The sequence below is a fragment of the Python bivittatus genome, unplaced genomic scaffold (assembly GCF_059951505.1).
Source record: "Python bivittatus isolate LINGU-HERP-01145 unplaced genomic scaffold, Pbiv_v1 ctg000080_np1212, whole genome shotgun sequence".
NCBI classification, from domain to species: Eukaryota; Metazoa; Chordata; class Lepidosauria; order Squamata; family Pythonidae; genus Python; species Python bivittatus.
In genome coordinates this window covers 61,054,247-61,071,992 of record NW_028277035.1, presented here as the reverse complement: position 1 = coordinate 61,071,992, position 17,746 = coordinate 61,054,247, and the positions used below count along the sequence as shown (strand labels likewise).

General features: G+C 39.5%; 1 protein-coding gene across 3 annotated transcripts in view; it reads right to left on the bottom strand.

The window, feature by feature from the left end:
* Positions 1 to 17,746, bottom strand: part of NCKIPSD (NCK interacting protein with SH3 domain) — a 98,146-nt gene that overhangs the window by 38,558 nt on the left and 41,842 nt on the right. Inside the window, exons 2-4 of one of the 3 annotated variants that reach the window (XM_088134236.1) lie at positions 11,943 to 12,055; positions 9,691 to 9,886; positions 4,266 to 4,353 (exon numbers count right to left, since the gene is read on the bottom strand). In XM_088134236.1, the coding sequence (XP_087990362.1) occupies positions 4,266 to 4,353; positions 9,691 to 9,886; positions 11,943 to 12,055 (397 nt within the window). Of the gene's footprint in view, positions 1 to 4,246; positions 4,354 to 9,690; positions 9,887 to 11,942; positions 12,056 to 17,746 lie in introns of those variants that run through there. The other 2 variants (XM_088134238.1, XM_088134237.1) reach the window with 2 other exon arrangements.

Genomic DNA, 17,746 nt, shown 5'->3' with positions numbered 1-17,746 from the left:
AGAGCTTCATTGAGATCTGGGTGTCAGCCCTCCCAGGTAAACCAGACAGGAAACACGGCCAGATGAGCTAATTCTACTTTATTTTAAAGCTACATTAACAGAATTTGGCAAGTCTGACCGTTCCCTTGGCTGCGTCTCTTTGCCTTGTCTCCCAAGGTCATTCCCACTTACCGTTACGCTGGGGGAATGACTTTTTCCAGGCTTCCCAGCTCCTTCTCCATTATTATGGAGCCACAGCTGCCAATCCTGCACTGAGCCCATTCTTCTCTTTCCCTGAGGGATGCGTTGCATTGCATTGCATTGAGCTCTAAATGCCTGCATTTACATGGCCAGCAATGTTAAGGAGTGGAATTAATCAGTTAGAACTTTTGTAGATAATGGGAAATGCGCGTAATAAATCAAAAGTTAATGAAGTAGACTTCTACAACCTATTCCCTTCAGCCAACCTGAAGAATGCAGTTTTCTTACTGTGTATTTTGTAACAATAAATTCATACTTGCCAAACTCCAAGTAAGCAGTGCTTATTTGTGCACACAATCTAAATGCTGAACTGCCTTATTTAATATTCTGTCTGTGTTTCCTTCATGGAGTTTTATTCCTTATCTCCCCATCCCACCAAATATTCAGTTCCTCTCAGCCAGCCTTTCATAGTTGCAAGAGAGATTATTTAAGGCAGCAGAAAAGATACAGTTTATCTGCAGAAGAAGAAGAAAAAAACCTGTTCATTCAAATGCCAACGATACTGATTCTAACACTTGATTAACTTTGGACTGATCCTCATGTTCCCCGGCCTGCAACATGAACGTGCCCCTGTAATGTTTATATGACATGTCCTCAAGCCATTGTCGGTGTCTCATCCTAAACCAGAACTGAGGCTGCTTAAAGTTATATTTAGCTGTTCCAATGTTAGTGTCTTCCATCTTCTCCCAATGCAGTTTTTACTGTAAACATGACCCAGGTCAGCTTGTCAACAAGGTGGATGATGATGTGAGAGGGGCTGGGACCTGCTCAGTTTCTATTGTCTACTTTTGGCTGATGCAGAAACATCTCCTGCTCTCCAGACGGTAGACACTGTACTCCATGACCTTTGTGGCTTGGGCTGTAGGAGGGGCTCAACACTTGGCTTCTGCTCATGCACGACCTTACCAGCCCATTCTGAAACACATGCCAGGTCTTACAGGTGTCTAATATACATGGATTTAGCACACTTTTGAAAGAGCACTTCACCTGTGTTTTTTGAAAAAGGACTAGAACTCTGAACATGTACTATTTCTAAGCTTTGCAGATCAATTTCAGCTGGAAACAGAGATGGATTCTCCCACCAATGGGTGAATTGCAAGTGTTCCACTGCTTCTATCAAAAAAGGGTTTCACATGGCCATCCACTATTTTTATTTCTTTGGTTGAGTGGGATGTCTTAATTTTGCCAACTCACTTACTGGCACTGGCGTTGCCTTGCACCATTAGCTGAGGTTGGAGCCCACTCATTATCAAACACTTCCTCCTGCTTCACCCCATACTTCTCCTCTGTGCCTATTAACCTAACTGATAGGTCACACATAAGAGGGAAGGTGGAATGAAGCAGCAGGAAACACTCCAAATGGATTGAGCAGGAAATCCCTCCAGATTCTTCCTGTTTCCCTCCTCTATGCCTGTGGCCTCTCAGCTGGGCTACTTTTTGAACACAGACTTAACACTCCTTCAAAAAAAACCACAAAAAAACCAAAAAAAAAAAAACCCGCTGGACACATGTTGAGAAATAGCCTGACTAACAGGTCACAGGTGTGGACCCCTTCTGTTAGTGCAGCAACTTGACATCTATCTATATCCATCCCACCAAATGTTCAGAACAGGGGCTAAAGGGAGGGAAATGAAACTAGAGTAATCCATTGATGGCTTTCCTTAACTTGCCTTGCATTAAAATTGCAATGATAGCTCTGCTTACTGATTGTGTCACTGAGAGAGAACAGGGCTCAGTAATCAGGGCAGTGCAATGTATACCAGCATGCTTTTCTGCCAGCTGATGGACTGGAGGAAAGCATTTTAACAGAGCCATCTGCAATAAGACCTCTAGGGCAGAGATGAATAGCAATCCCTGGAGATTTTCCTTGTCCCTTTCCTGGGCTCCCTGTCCACGTAATTTTTATTTTTAATAAGGAAAGTTAAATGGGAAATTGGCTGCTGAAAATTAAAACACCAGCCTCTAGCATAATCTTTATTTACTCAAACTGCCCCAGGACCTCTACAGTCCTCCCCCTCTCCAAAAAATAGCTGGACACAGATGATGAGGAGGGCAAGATAGAGGGAAAGTGGTGGCGGGGAGCATTTTACCTATTGATAAAAGGATGTTTTGTGAGTGCCCCTGTACACCAAGGCAACCCTTTTCTAAATAGGAACTCCTCCCTCCCAGCAGCCATTTGCAAGAGTGCCAGGTACATGTTCTCAAAACGCTAAATGTACTGATCAGCTTCAAATGACTGCCTATGCCTCACCTAGACCTCTCTTATTCCTTTGTGCTCAAAGTAAAAAGATAGCAGCTTCTGAGCTTCAGAAAACTGCCTTTTCATTTTCCTCTCCTTTTTAAAGGGAGCACTGGAAATCTCTACCTGTAATCTGTTTTTCTACATGGAAGGACTGAAAAAATAAACAATATTTATTGTGGAACTTTCTTCTCCTACTTTATTTTTTTTTCCAGCCCCAAAATACAGGGGTAATCATGATCTATTTTTCTTAATGTAGGTCTGCAAATCATATATTCATCATTGTGGGTGACTGACCTTGTCCCCAGAAAATAAAAAAAGAATAAAAATAAATAAATTGATATGCTGCCCAACTCCCAGTGACGCTGGGAGGCTGACCAATGCTTGTCCAGCATATCTCCTTTTTTAATTCTCTCCAGCATAAAATCTAACCTGTTTTATTTTAAAAAGAAAGCCATTACATGCGCTCTAGACTAGGGATGAACAAAACTCTCCATGCCCCAACCATTGTATCCATGGAACAGACAATTTTGAGTGGTCTTTACCCACAACAAGCCAGATGTGCTTTCTCCAGGCATAGAACAAAACCTGCATGTTTTGGCAGAGGTGTTCCAGGGTTGGAGACAGTGGGGGAAAGGCAAGAGTGGTACATAAGGGACAGTTAGCAGAATGACTGCACAGAGAAGATTGGGTGGGTAGATTGCCTGGGTATACTGAGCTTGAATTCAGGTGTGACAAAGGGGAGGTAAGAGGAAGAAAGATGCTGGGCAGGTGGATGCATAGGGGAGAGAGAGTGGCAAGGCATATCATATTTGCCCCACTGTCCCTGCAAGATTGGTCTGGACTCTGCCTTGGCTGAAATCCAGAATAATCAAAATGTTCTGAGTTTCAGTCCAGTTGAGCCATGACCTGCCTAGAATCGTTTGGCCAAATTTGCAAGCCACCATGTGTTTGTTATCCTGTACTTTTGCCTTCCATACAAGAGTATGGATGTTTTTTGTATCATCTTTCACCTCAGATGAAATCCTACAAGCATCTGAGTCAGGTTCCTCATTGGTGGTAGTTTGATACTGTGGGCTTTTCTTCTGTTTACTTTCTCCTTTGTGCCAGAAGGCCACATCAATTGGAAGTTGGAGGGGCAGCAGTTCCTTCTATCATTTATCTTTGAAGAGGAAACAGAAAAATGTTTTTTTTAATGATGTTGCTTCTCAGATACTTGCTCCTAGATATGCCGTGGCTAGTTTTGGTTCATGAAAACAGATTTCAGGGTTGTGTTTTCAAGTTGTGCACGTGAATAGGAATTTCCATCTTCAGAAGAAAAATTTAGTCTTTTCACTTGAAGAGAAAATCCGCAAAGTAAAATGTAAGCAACAGCCTCAATTTATGCATGTTTACTTGGAAGCAAGTTCTACTAAATACAATAAAATTTATTCCTGAGCAGATATTCTTGATCAGATTGCAATTTTAATTCTCTAATTCCAAACAACCCCACTCGTGCTCTACATGTCTTGTTTTGAAACATATTCATCTAAAGAACTATGGACTTTTCTGCTGGAGTTCATTAACATCTGGAAGACCACAGGTTGCTCATCTCGGGTGAAGATCCACTTCCTGCCACAGTTCATTAACTCATGGTATAAAAACACAAAGTAAGTATTATCGAATATCTAGTATTTTCTTTTTCGTCCTCAAGAGCGCAAGGAGCTACCTACTGCCAAGCCAGTAAAGCTGATTATTTAGGATTATTTGATCCTCAGTATCACCAACCTGCAAGATAATTTCTTACTTTTAACGGGGGCAGTTGTCTGAACATTCTTGCGTTTCTCTGGTGGTGGGGGAATAAGAGGAGTGGCACGGCACGACTGTGCAGGAGTCTAGAAGAAAACATTTTAGAACAATCCAAGGCATCAGCAACAGCAATGGTAACGTGTCAAAAACATTCTTTTCTAGGCAACAGCAAATTTGTCCTAAGACTGCTCTTTTCCTTTCTCAAAGATGCCTCTAGAGGATAGCATTAATAATCAGCTTCCTCTATGAGCCAAGCAGAACCTCGGAATGTGTGTCGCTTCCCTCCCTCCCTCCCTCCTTTCAGACAAGAAAAGCAGGATGTTTAATTGCTATGTTCAGCAAAGTGCCGCATTCATGTTGCACCGACCTGTCAAGCACACACGCTCTCTGTGGCTCTCAGCCCCTTTGCAGAGGCAGCAAGCCATGTGCACATTAGAGGCACTGGGAGCGATCCATGCAACAAATTATCCTTGTGAAAGGATAAAGACAACAGCTCAGCCCGTGCAGGCTTCCTTCACGTTAATGCATTCAGAGCAATTTTTTACTTAGACTAGAAAAAGTGTCTCAGAGTAGACAAGGCCATTCACAATGGCAGTCGTTCCCTGCAGAGGCTCATGACGAGAAAAGCATCAAGTGGTGTGCCATGCTTCCTCTAGCTAGTCCACTTCCCAAGTCTCACACTTCTCCTGGAAGCAGAGAGGGCTGGAAATACTGACTTCAGGGCTTTCTCTCTTTTTTCACCAACATCATAACCCTTGATTTCCTTTGTCTTAGGAGCACAGAAACAACACAATATGAACCCTAACCCTATAATGATCTAAGTCCTTATGTGACAGCGCAGCACAATTTGTTTCTCTCAGAGGACATACCAAATGCCTGCATCCCCACTGGGATCCATTTAAAATCTCAGCCTGCTGAGCCTCATTCAGGAAGTATAGGTGGTCCTCAGGTTACCACCACTCGTTCAAACTTATGACAGTGCTGAATGAGGGGGACTTACGACCAGTCCTCGGAGTTCCAGCAGTCGCAGTGTCTCCACAATCACTTGATCATGACCTGGCACCTGGCACTGCAGTGAGCCGTGGTCATGTGATTGTGATTTCTGCATTCTCTGCTGGCTTCCCACAAGCAAAGCCAATGGGGAAGCTGGCAGGAAGTCATGGTCAGGTGAGATCCTCACTTAACAATCTATGTAGTCCTCACTTAACGACTGCAACCAGGACTGCTGGAACTGCTGTCACTAAGCGGCACAGTCATATGATGTCACCCTTTATGGCCGCATTACTTAGCAATGGCAGTTCTGGTCCCACTTGCTGCCATAACCCGAGGACTGCCTGTAGGTTTCGACACTGATGGCATTTTGCTGGATTCCAGATGAACAAGAATTCCAGTCTTTGGCTGTGGGTTTTCTTTTCAATGAATCCTGCATTTTGACCTGAGTCCCTTCTGCTGAACTCTTCTACTTACCTTCCTCCCTTTTTCAAATCTCTATGCCTCTTTTTTCACTCCCCTTCTTGGTTCCATCCTTATATCCTACAGCCAAATGTGATGCTTATTCCTGCACCTCCTTCAGTTAATCCTTTAATCTCTCAGCACCCAGAGGGTAAACCAGAATTTTGTTTCTTACCCCCAAATCTAGATCCCTCCTGGGGTACCCTCCTTAGAGCAGCCTGACTCCTTTGAGTTACTACACGCTCCAATGTTACGATTACTTCTGAAAAAGTGTATGTGTGCACACATACACACATATCATCTTATGTTGGATCTTTCTTTGGGGACCAGAAATCCTGGTCCCATGCATAAAGCAGATTATACACAGGATTTTAGTGCTGTTTGCCTGGAGTTGGTGCTCTGAAAGTGGGGTTGCTGGCTGTAATTCTGTTGTCATGAACAGATCTCTGGTCAATTTTATACTGGCAGCTGCTATAAACCTCTGCTGGGATACAGGAGTAATTAAGATAGTCTAACCCAGGTGGTTGATGGATCTGGATGGTTTTCTGAATGCATTTGCACAATTTCCAGCCTAGTTTGTCATCAGTACTGCTTAAACCTGGCCAACTGTGGAACATAGAGCTAGCCAGGGTGGTGAACCATATTGTTCCTAAATGCCCTCTTCCCTTCAACAGACATCAGACATCTTGGTTCACCAGGTTGTTGAGAGAGATGAAGCAGACTGATAATAGGCAGGATTACTGTTGCAGAAACTCTGGGTACAATTTGGTTTTAACCTGGAATTCAGTCCTCCTCAAGGCCTGCTTGCAATCCTGTTCTGTGGCAATGGATGTAGCAGGGAGGGCTTACTTCTTTTCCTCTGATGCATCTGCACTGAACAGTTCGGCAAATGCTTTTCAATACTGCACAGCATTTCTTCCATTAAGATGTTGAAGGAGGGGAGTCAGAACAGTTAGAAGCTTGCAGTGAGCAAATTTCTATCATTCTTTGTAGAAAAGACTGGATTTGCCTCAGACTCCAGTATTGGGGCAGATATAGGTCCTGTTCATCTGGATTTGTTTGTTTGTTTGGCTTGTACATCTTGAAGATGTGGACAGAGGAGTTTTCCTTGACCACAGCTGTCATGATTTGCAAATGATGGCTAGGACAAGAAGCATATCTACAGAACTATGCCCAGTGTGCCAGCTGGGGCCTTCTCTTCTTGAGCCATTTGGATTTAGTGACTTGGAATTGCTTACCCAGAAGCAGTATATCAGGTCATAAATATATATTAATGCAATGTTTATTTATAATTATATATATTTAGGGTGGGAGCGTTCAGCTTAATTCTTTCCTACAAATGGATTCCCTACCTAGAAAAAGACGATGTGTGACCCCACTAATTATTGGGAGGTGTGGTAGGTGTAGGCGTAGTTCTTCCTCAGCGAGGTGATCTTTTAATGTTGGATTTTTACTGCTTTTAACCCTCATCACTCGGAAGCTGCAGCTGGTCCAGAACGCAGTGGTGCACGCAGCCATGGGCCTGCCACAGCTTTATGAACCACACTAGTTAATGGCTGGCTTCCAAGTACAATTCAAAGTGCTGGTCATTACCCCTAAAGGCCTTCATGGCATAGGGCCTGGTTATTTGAGGGGCCAACTATCTCCAGTAGTCTCTGCCTGCCCAGTAACGTTGGGCAGAACAGGCACGCTCCAGGTGCCTTTGATTAAATAGTGTCATCCATCAGACACCTTTTCTGTGGCAGCACCTGCCCTCTGAATCAGCCTCCCCCAGAGATCCTTATGGCTCTCATCCTGCTGATATTCTAAATGTCCTTGAAAACCTGGCTGTTCTCCCATGTCTTGAGGTAGAGTGGTTATTGAGTCTATGTTGGTCGTTTTTTGCTTGCTTGTATGTTTTTTTCCAGTTGTACATGATTCTTTTTTTTCTATTTTATTGTTTTTGTTTTTTAAAGTGTAAGCTGCCCAGAATCTTTTGGAATCTAAATTTAAATTTAAGGAAATAAATTAATAAACTAATAAAAAGAGGAACACTGGAGTAGGACTGCATTTTCTCCTGCCCATCTTCCTTTTCCTTTTGTCAACCCAGCGGCTTTCATCTATGAGACCAGATCAGCAGTCATACTCTCAAATTGCTGCAATCCTAAGAATGTGTAATTTCAGTCTTATCAGAAAGTGAGCCAGAAAGGCCTTTTTGGGGGGAGGTGGGGGGGAGTGCCAAAATGTACCCAGATATCCAAACTGTATTTTGCTGAAGCCTAAATGCATGCTGGCCCAAAAGTATATGCATTTTAAACCTAGTTCCACAGTCGCCCTCTCTTACCTGAGAAGATTTCCCTGTGTTGTCAAAACATCTGGAAACAAGCATTTGCCCCAAAGGCTACACACTCTCTAAGGATTCAGAATTCTTCAAATCCTACTACCCTGTCTCAATTATTTTAACAGAAAGAGGGAATTTGTTGTCCTTCATATTCTTTTTCTCAGAAGCAATTAGTACTTAATCAATTTAATCAGAAACAGGCTATTTAGGAAACAACCATGAAGACTAAGCCTAAAGCCAGGAAATCACTTCAAATTAGAGGGAAGAAACTGAAGCTTAAAAATCATTATATTATATCATCAATACACACACACACACACACACTTCAAAAGGTGTATTTTCCCCAACTTCACCATGATTCTGAGTGCATCATCTGTGTATCATAGTGCAAAGCACATTCTATTTGGAATACACTCAAAAGAGATTGGCCATAAATCCTTTACAAACTGGATTACGGGAAATTGTCTTCCCATTATTTGTCAATGCACTTATGCTTTGCTAGAGCTTCACTGATACAAAAGGATCATGATGGGGAATAGAGATGGGCAGAGGAGTTCTGTTATTCATTTTTCTGTCCATAGAGAAATATTTCTGGTTTTTCTCTTCTTTTCCAAAAAACCCCAAAGGCTAAATGAGTTTATTCCTCTTAGGTGCAGATGTCAACACTCAAAAGAAAAGTTATTTTAGAAGGTGACAGGCCCTGTTCCATCAATTTCCATCAACATTAATTTCCCCACACCTTTGTATCTCTAATCACAAGAGCTTGCCTTCATTTAACTAAGACATACCCTTGTCCTTTCGGGGGATTGATTCCCCTGCTATATTGTTAACTTCAGAACCTAACAAATACATATCTGGAAAAGGATTATGCTCAGGTGAAGCTTTGTCTATATCTCACATTTTCTGTGTTCAGTTTTTAGTTTAACATTAGTAACAAAAAATATGTAAGGCAGCCTTTCCCAATCAGGTGCTCTCAGATGCATTGGAATTGCAACACTCAGAATTCCCACCCAGTCAGCCATACAGTTATCCTTAAATCAGTTAAATTCTCCATATTTAACTAAGGCTTGGAGAATATTGGCGGAAGAAGAGAGGTAAGATAACAAGCAGCAGCATACTAAAACATTTCTCCCTGCAATAAATTCTCAACTCTTTACAAGTATATTGTGAGACTGTTGGATATCCTAATCAGCACTGACAAATTCCTGTTCCTAGAGATACTTAAAAATCTGTAAATGAAATTCTAGACCACATCAGCCTGGTCTAACATAGAACAGCTACTCTACTCTGCAAGACTCATCAGCTGCAATAATCACAACATAAGAACTCATCATTGCTGTCATTCATCCTTGACTGGTCTTAGACTGTAAGACTAATAAAACCACTACTTTCCATTAACTCTCAAAACAGGTAGCTAGCAGGTGAACTGCTATACCCAAAAAGAATCCATGGAGTCTCAAGGTTTACAAAATTTATCAACAGATGTTCACTCCAGTAAAATACAGCTTTTTAGAAGCTGTATTTTACTGGAGTGAACATCTGTTGATCAATTTTCAACAAGAAAATGGTACACCTTAACACCAGCCAAGGCATAAGTTCTGCATGCCTAGAGCAAGCAGGAGAGAATGTATAAATATGGCAAAAGCGTTACCTGGTAAAGGCCACCTTCACCCTCTTGGGTGTCTTTGTTAGGCAAACTGTGGTGTCGTTCATATCCAGTCCTGCAGACACCATTGGGTTGCCTGGCTAGGTCCAGATGGTGATCACTTGTGGATGGGGTCATTCCTTGAGTGGATGGTGAGTGTCCTTTGCGGGAAACTGTTTCCTTCCGATGATGGATCAACTTTCTGACAACATAGCAAAAGAATCACATTGAGAAGATAGGTTTACAGAAATGTCCAACATTTCAGCTATACAATGAGTTGAAATCTGTATACAAAATCTTTTTTCAATTAAACAATAAATCAAGCTTTTTCCTATATCTATATGAAGAAAACTAAGAAGCTCCTTACTGCCCTGTTGAGGAAATTCAACTACAAAGGGTGAATGCAACAGAGATGGAGAGGATCTGGTGGTTTTTTCAAATGTTACTGGATTCAGTCCCAACCAGCATGGCTAATGGTCAGGGTTGACGAAAACTGGACTTTAAAAATATCTAAGGATCACAGATTCTTTTCAGCTTTAGAGTAACACTTTTAAAATAGAGGTTCCCTAAACAATTTCACCATTACAGTGTTCTGATATATTGATATTAAAGGCTACTTTGGCTTTATCTTTTCCACTAATTATAATTATTTAATCTGGATATAAAGCTATTTGAACACTCCCTAAACAATATAAATTTTAGATTACAGAGCATCTAGCTCCAGAGGAAGTCACCATGTTCTCAGGTAAGGGGACTTTTGTATGAGTGATATCATAATCTTAATAGTCATGCTGAGAAGTTCTTTACAGCAAATGTGATACTCCAATAACTTCACATTCTTCTGCTCTACTCAATGAATCCTCTGTATAATCTTTTTTTATATTAATTTTATTAAATTTCAGAAAGATTAAAGTACAACAAAAGTCAAAAAGAAAAGAAAGGAAACATCAGAAAAGAAAAAGCATAGAAAAAGAAAAGTAACTTCTGACTTTCTTTGGTACAGGTATAAATGTAGAATACATTCACCTCTTATTCTAATATCTAAAGATTTACATAGTAAAAAATAATTTTTTAATCTAACATTCAAAAAGGTCAGGTATAAATGTAGAATATGTTCACCTCTTCCTCTAATATCTAAAGATTTACATAGAAAAAAATAATTTTTAATCTAACATTCAAAAAGGTAATAGAATCAATCCATTTCAACAATACACAGTCCTCTGTATAGCCTAAGAGCTTTCCTGTATTCCATTTTTCCTTTTTCTTCCACACTAAGGCTTTTATCTCCCTTACCTCTTACTCTCTTTGGTTGCATTTTCAGGAAACTACTGCTTTCTTTCTTACATTGTATTTAATTGGATGGAATAGGAAGGGAATGATCTGGACCATTATTATTGTTGTTATGTTTCCCTCCCTCCCTCCCTCCCTCTCTCTCTCTCTCTCTCTCTCTTTTTGGTAATTAAAAATAACTTCTCAAGAAAAAAAAATATTTTGCCCATGTCAAGCACTGAGACATAACAGTTCCTAGTTTGGAATGCCAGGAATAAATGAAGACTTTCTTAAACGTCAGGTAGTTTGATGCTGGAATTAATTGCTTACAAATCTCTGTTCTCTTGGATGCCAAACATCTTCACTATCTTTGTTCTTCTCTATGTTGATTATATGTGCACTCTATGACAACTCCCTGATTCCCTTATTTCACAAAATAATTCACATCAGGACAAAATAATTCACATCAGGATAAAAACTCATCCTCGTTCCAATGTCTAATCCAGCGAAATTATCTGATGATATGACATTTCATGACAGAAATGCTCTACTTACAGCAACTCACTAATACAGTTGTTTTCCCAAAGTAATCAGAAATCACATTTGATCTTTAGCTTAAGTTACTTTGTATTCATTCATTCATTCATTCATTCATTCATTCATTCATTCATTCAGCTATGATGTCCTTCAATTTAAAACAGCATCCTCTTCTGCTTTTCCACTCTTCTAAATTATGAGAATTATGCTATGCCTTCACAAACCTTGATAATGATCTGCAAATCAATATTCAACCCTTTGAAAACATTGCCATACCACGTGACTTGAATAAAGTACTACACGGAGAAAAGATGAATGAAAGAAAGAGAGAGCCAGCTCAATGTCTCTTATAATACCTAAGATGATTCTAAGTAGTAACTGCAAGGCTTAGTTGCATTTGCCTTCAGATAAAAGTATTTTCATACTGTCCTGAATGTCCTTGTTTTACTTACTGGAGGACATCCCTCTGTTCCAAGTTGTATTTTCCTCCATTCTTCATTGCCTCATTATGAATGGCTTCAATAGCTCTGTCAATAGATTGCAGAACCACATCTTGTTCTAGCACCTATGGAACACAACATATGCCACATTAAGCATATTCATCTTCCCATCAAAGTTTATAAATAACAATATGGGATTGACAAATGGAGCCATCTTAATTCTGTCTCACAGGTAGCCCCTGAAATATGTGCACTGTTTTTATAGTCATAACCCACAGTATTCATTTATAACAAAATCTATTTCCATTTACTACTTGATAAAGGTATTTGTTAGACATTCTTCTGAAATAAACAGGATGGTTTTTTTTTCTTTCAGTATACAAAATGGATTTTGTCTGTGTAAGATTTATTGATAGAACAGAAAAAACATTTGTTCTGACAGCAGTGGAATATACATCACAGTTCCACTCACGCATCCTAGGCCCTGGAGCCCCTGCAATTCATTACATGAAGATCAATACCAAAACTTCAGAAGTGCAAAACAGCTCTTCAGATCAATTTCACATTCAAATTGCCATAGTGACTCTTCCACCTTCATTGTAAGATAAGGAATAATTTTACATTTATCTCTCTTCGCTATCACTGCTCACTTTTGGAAAAACCAAAGGGCTAGATTCCGTCCCTATCCTAGCCATGAAAAAAATCTAGTTGCTAGAATTGTACATCTTGTATCTACTTTTGGGCAATTGGAGGGTATAATAACTATTCTCCAAAGTAAGCCATTCAGCTATTGTAATGCTTGTGGAATATGTTTTATACCAAATGATTCTTTATACCCCAAATTTATACTGAAACAATGAACAGTAATTATTCTTCATATTGCCTTCAAGTAATATTGTACATCACTGTAGATCACTGAAGTTCCTAAGGTCCTCCAGCTATGGCTTACCATCAGCCTTCTCCAATTTGGTTTCACCTGGATATGTTCAACCCCCATCATTTCTAGACAGAGGGTTTTATGAGAGTTACAGTTCAATATATCTTGAACTGAATTAATGACAGTACTATACACTCTTTCTTAGGCTACCTGTAAATGTTTCTGCTTTGAACTCAAAGATAAGGTTGAAAGGAAACAATGAACAGTAAACAAAATTTGGAAAGCATTATGCAATACTGATGTAACATCATTTCTCTTATTTGCAAGAAATTATCTAAGATAACTTCCATGCAAAATATAAAAATAAAACATGGTTTTGATTGATATGTCTTTTATCTAAACAAAACTTCTCATGCTGCTATACATCATCATTCTACACTATAATGAGATATTATAACTGTTCCATGAAGACCAAGATCAAATTATATACACCATTCTCCAGAATAATATGTATATATGTTTTATTCTTGATTTCAGCTCAGGGATATCAGCTAAAATGAATTAAGATATTCAAAATATTTGTGTTAGTGATCATCTCATCTAGGTTTCCCTTGGTTCTCCCACTATCTCTATTGCAGTGATTCATTCATTAAATACTTCAACTGAAGTTTCCTTGAGCAAGGACTGTGTTTTTATAACACATTGCAAAATAATATGCACACAGTACTTCCAAAGCTACTTTTAGCACATTAGCACAGTGCATCTTTTAAAAAGGTATTATCCTTTCTCTTAAAACTTAACTAACATATTACTCTTAAAATATAGAAAAAATAAATGTTATCTAATTTATCTACTACACCCACAAAAACATCAATGCTAACCCTAGCAACAAGAAGGAACATGTACAAGTTTGTCCACTCTCTAAAACAAATGCTTTTTAAATTTTATCATTTTCAGAACGTGTTTTATAGCAGCCCTCCTCATCCAAGTATCCTCCAAATATATTGGATATAAAATCCCAAATTTTTAGCCAGCATAGCCAAATTATGGGAGTTGGCTCAATATATTTGGAGGCAGCAGGTTGGCAAAAGATGTTCTACTGAGAAGGCCATGCTCCATTTCATGGTAGTTCTTTCTTCTTTTAAATTGGTATATCTGAGTAAGGAACCCAAAAGGAGAACAGGTTTACCACATACATACTCAAGAGATATATTAGTAAGCAAACTATGAAGAATGCACCACAAGCACCTATATATGGCTCCAACCATCCTGAGATTCAGTGGTAAAGCAATCAAATCTTGGCAGTGTGATTCTTCACACACACCCTTTCCCCCCTCCCCCCCCAAATTACAGGTGGAAATGGGAATTTGAAATCCAATTAGTTTTCCCATTCCTAATCTTCCTCCCAATTCATCAAAATGGCCTGAAATGACTGTTTTTCAAGCCAACTTCAACCTATTCAGAAATGATTAAGGATGAAAACAGAAATAGAGGATGAGCATTGCATTCTGCAAGAGACTATGCCCTGTTAGATTGAATTAGTGATGTTATTTTAGACAGAAATACACTATTTAAAGAATCTATTAATGGCCTCTAATTCTCAGACCATCAATACTGGATGCAGAAGCTCCTCTATACTGCATGCCTTTAGTCGGGGAATTGATTCCTCCCTGTGATAAATTTCTTACCGTGCTATAATGCCCTTAATACCCTTAGCCTTTAAGTGGCCACAAAACAAGGTTGTTTTTCCTGTAATATATTAACATGACCACTTCTTTAGAAAGTCACCTTTCTGAAAACAGCTATAAATAGCTCTAGAACAGCCTTTCCCAACAGATCTTCTATATGGCAGCTAAAGTTTCTCCCCATTATGGCCATAATGCGCAACCATGATTCTTATCATGGAATCATTCTCACAGAATGTTTTCATAATACTATCAGAGGTCCAAGCAGTCACTGGTTGATAATATGAGTTGATATGAGTTTCACTGAATTCAAAGATGCCCACTCACCAAGCACTTATTATTACAGAAGTTATCTTTTTTTTACAAGCCAGCATAGGTGAAATTGCAGAACTGAATCAATTATGAACTTCCTTTACAAAATATGAGCAAACAAAGTTGTTTTATCTCTAAATCTCTACACCTCGACTTTTGCTTTAGACCATCACTGAGAAGATCATGTTCATTTTCTGGTACCTAGAAGGAGATTTTATCTTAATAATATTGATACGTTTCCAATAAAACTCACAGAATGTATACTCAAGTGTTCAAGATGCTCCTCAGCATTTCTGAAGCAGCTATCTTCATCCCTTCCACATACAATTCCCCTTCCTCTTGCAATCACTGCTCATAGTCTTCAGACTACAGATGATTCAGATTTTGATACTGTTCAGGAAAGACCATATTTTCCTGAAGGGAAGATTATTTCCCCCACCCCAATATTACTTTTTAAATGGAAAAATTGTCCCAGATTTGCTGACAATATGGTAAGGGATGCAGGGGCAACTCAACTCAAATTAGGGCTGTCTTGCTTCTGTACACATATGATATTTAGCAACAGCATAATCCAGCCCCCCAACCCAGCCCCCCATTTTTCTCTTTTCCATTTCCTCCCTCCTGTCAATACACGTATATAAAAAAAATCACTCCTGCAGAGTACTTCTCGTCATTCTTCAAAACACTATGGTTGTTTAAATGCCAGTCACATCAAAGAACTTGTTCAGCAGTCTAGAATAATCATACCTTTCAGAAAAGCATTCTTCTAGACAAATGGGATCTTATGGGCTGTGCTGACAGAACCAAAGACAGGCTGCAGCCATGCACTGTGCGTGCAATTTACATATTTAATGCAATGGGCTTATTACAGATATGACAAATCCCTGAAAAATTTACCTTTCCAACCAAGCTTTTCCTTTCCTTTGGGAAGGCTAGGTAAAGCACAATAATATTCTGCTTCTTCCTTGTCTCTCCCAATTTAGGGGAAACAGCAGAGACCCAAAGCCGTTTTGTTTCAAAGGTCACGTAATGAATTAAAAGCAAGATGCTTCTTATATTCAGGCAAGGCTTTTGCAGTAACGTGCCACACATGTCAAGAACAATTTGAATGTCTTCCTTGGCTAGCTAAGAAACAAGAAACAGCAAGCAAACATTCAGGTGATTTTTTTTATCATGTAGTCCTGTGCAGGCATAATATTTAACCATTACCTGTTGTAAACCTGCTTTGTTGTCTTAACCCCAATTAAAATTTAAATCATAGGTGGCAAAGATTAAATGAAACATCCCATTTATTCCACAAGATCACAAAAATGGTGCTTTATCCTAGTTATAAAATGCCACTTCCTTCAGCACTTCCAATTAAAAGGTTCCAGAATTAGGTCATCATCACAGCAGACCAAAAGATGAGGAAATTTGCCAAAATCACAGTGGCTTGGTACAAGTTTCATCCTTCTTTACTGTTAATGCAAAACATGGTCACTTGAAACCATGATTTCATATTCTGTTTGACATGATGTGCAACATTTCAATGATTTAAACAGAAAGGGAGTGTAGAAGTAATAAACAAAGAACCAAAGGGAATCCTTTTTTATGACTAATACTTAAGCATATTACAACATTTAAAACTAAGGAAACTAATCACAGTTAAAATATCACAACCGGCTTACTGCAGTAGGTTTTTGAAACAAAAAGGCTTTTCGCACTCCTAACTTGTCTGGGAAAAGGCTGATGAGAATCTAGTGCTACACGGCGGGAGCCAGCACTTATGTTCATGCATGAAATTCTACTTTTTTCCTGTAGCCATCACCTCAACAGTCAGTGCAGAGTCACAGTCACTTTGGCCCATACGGATATGCATTCAGAATATGAGTCTGTATGAGAAGAAAGTTAGTGAAATTCAATATTGGAAGCTTCAAATGTTCCCTCAGAGTTGATGCAATTACATTTGATAGGCAAGATGCATACAGGTACATCCACAGACACTGTCAAACTGTTTGGAGCAATTAATTATATGGAAATTACACAACTGGATTAGGGCAGGGTCGTCCAATTGTGGGTCACAAGCTCTTGAGGGCTGCATCTGCTCTCTCGCTACCGGGACACAGGGAACTTTGGCCATTCTGCTGGTGCTGGAGCAGACTGTGCATGCAACAGGTTTTATGCTAATAGCAACAGTTCCTGCAATAGTCCCCAACTGCTCCTGAATGCTGTGAAGAGACCCTGCCAAGAGAAGCATGAGGAGAGCAACCACAGTCTGCCCATAGGAAAGTTTGATAGTTCTACTATTTGGGTGGAGGACTTGCCTGACTACCTAATCCAAGATTCTCCAAAGTGGTCAATATCAACCCCCAAGGGTCGATGGGGCTATCCAAGAGGTCGATAAATGGCTGGAGGTCTTTGTACTATTAGTTGAAGTAGTATTTATTACATTATTGTCACCTAATAAATGTTTGGGACTCAATGAACAATCTGAAACTTCAATGAAGGGGTCGATGAGCTGCAGAGTTTGGGGACCCCTGGTCTAATCCTGTGGCTCTTAGGACAACAGCTTCTTCCAGCTGTTTTGATCACACCTACCAAGAACAGGAGGTCCTGCCAAGTGTAGCTCCTGAGCAGACAGGATCCTCAACATACTTCTTCTGCCAGACCTGATGGGACAAGCAGATGTAACTGGGAAGAGGCAGTCCCTCAAATAAGTTGTCCTGAACAGTTTTAAACTTTCTTCTCTTATATTTCTTCTTCCTTCATTCCCAAATAAAAGTGGTTATTAAGCATTTCAAAATTAATAGCTGGAAACCAAAAAGGAGGCAGAAGGAACTCAATCTTGCAAAGACTAATGCACTCAAGCTTCTTCCCTTATGGGGAAAATATACATTGCAGTGAATAATTATTATACATTAATTAAAATTAATTAGAATATATTAGATTAAAATACTAAACTG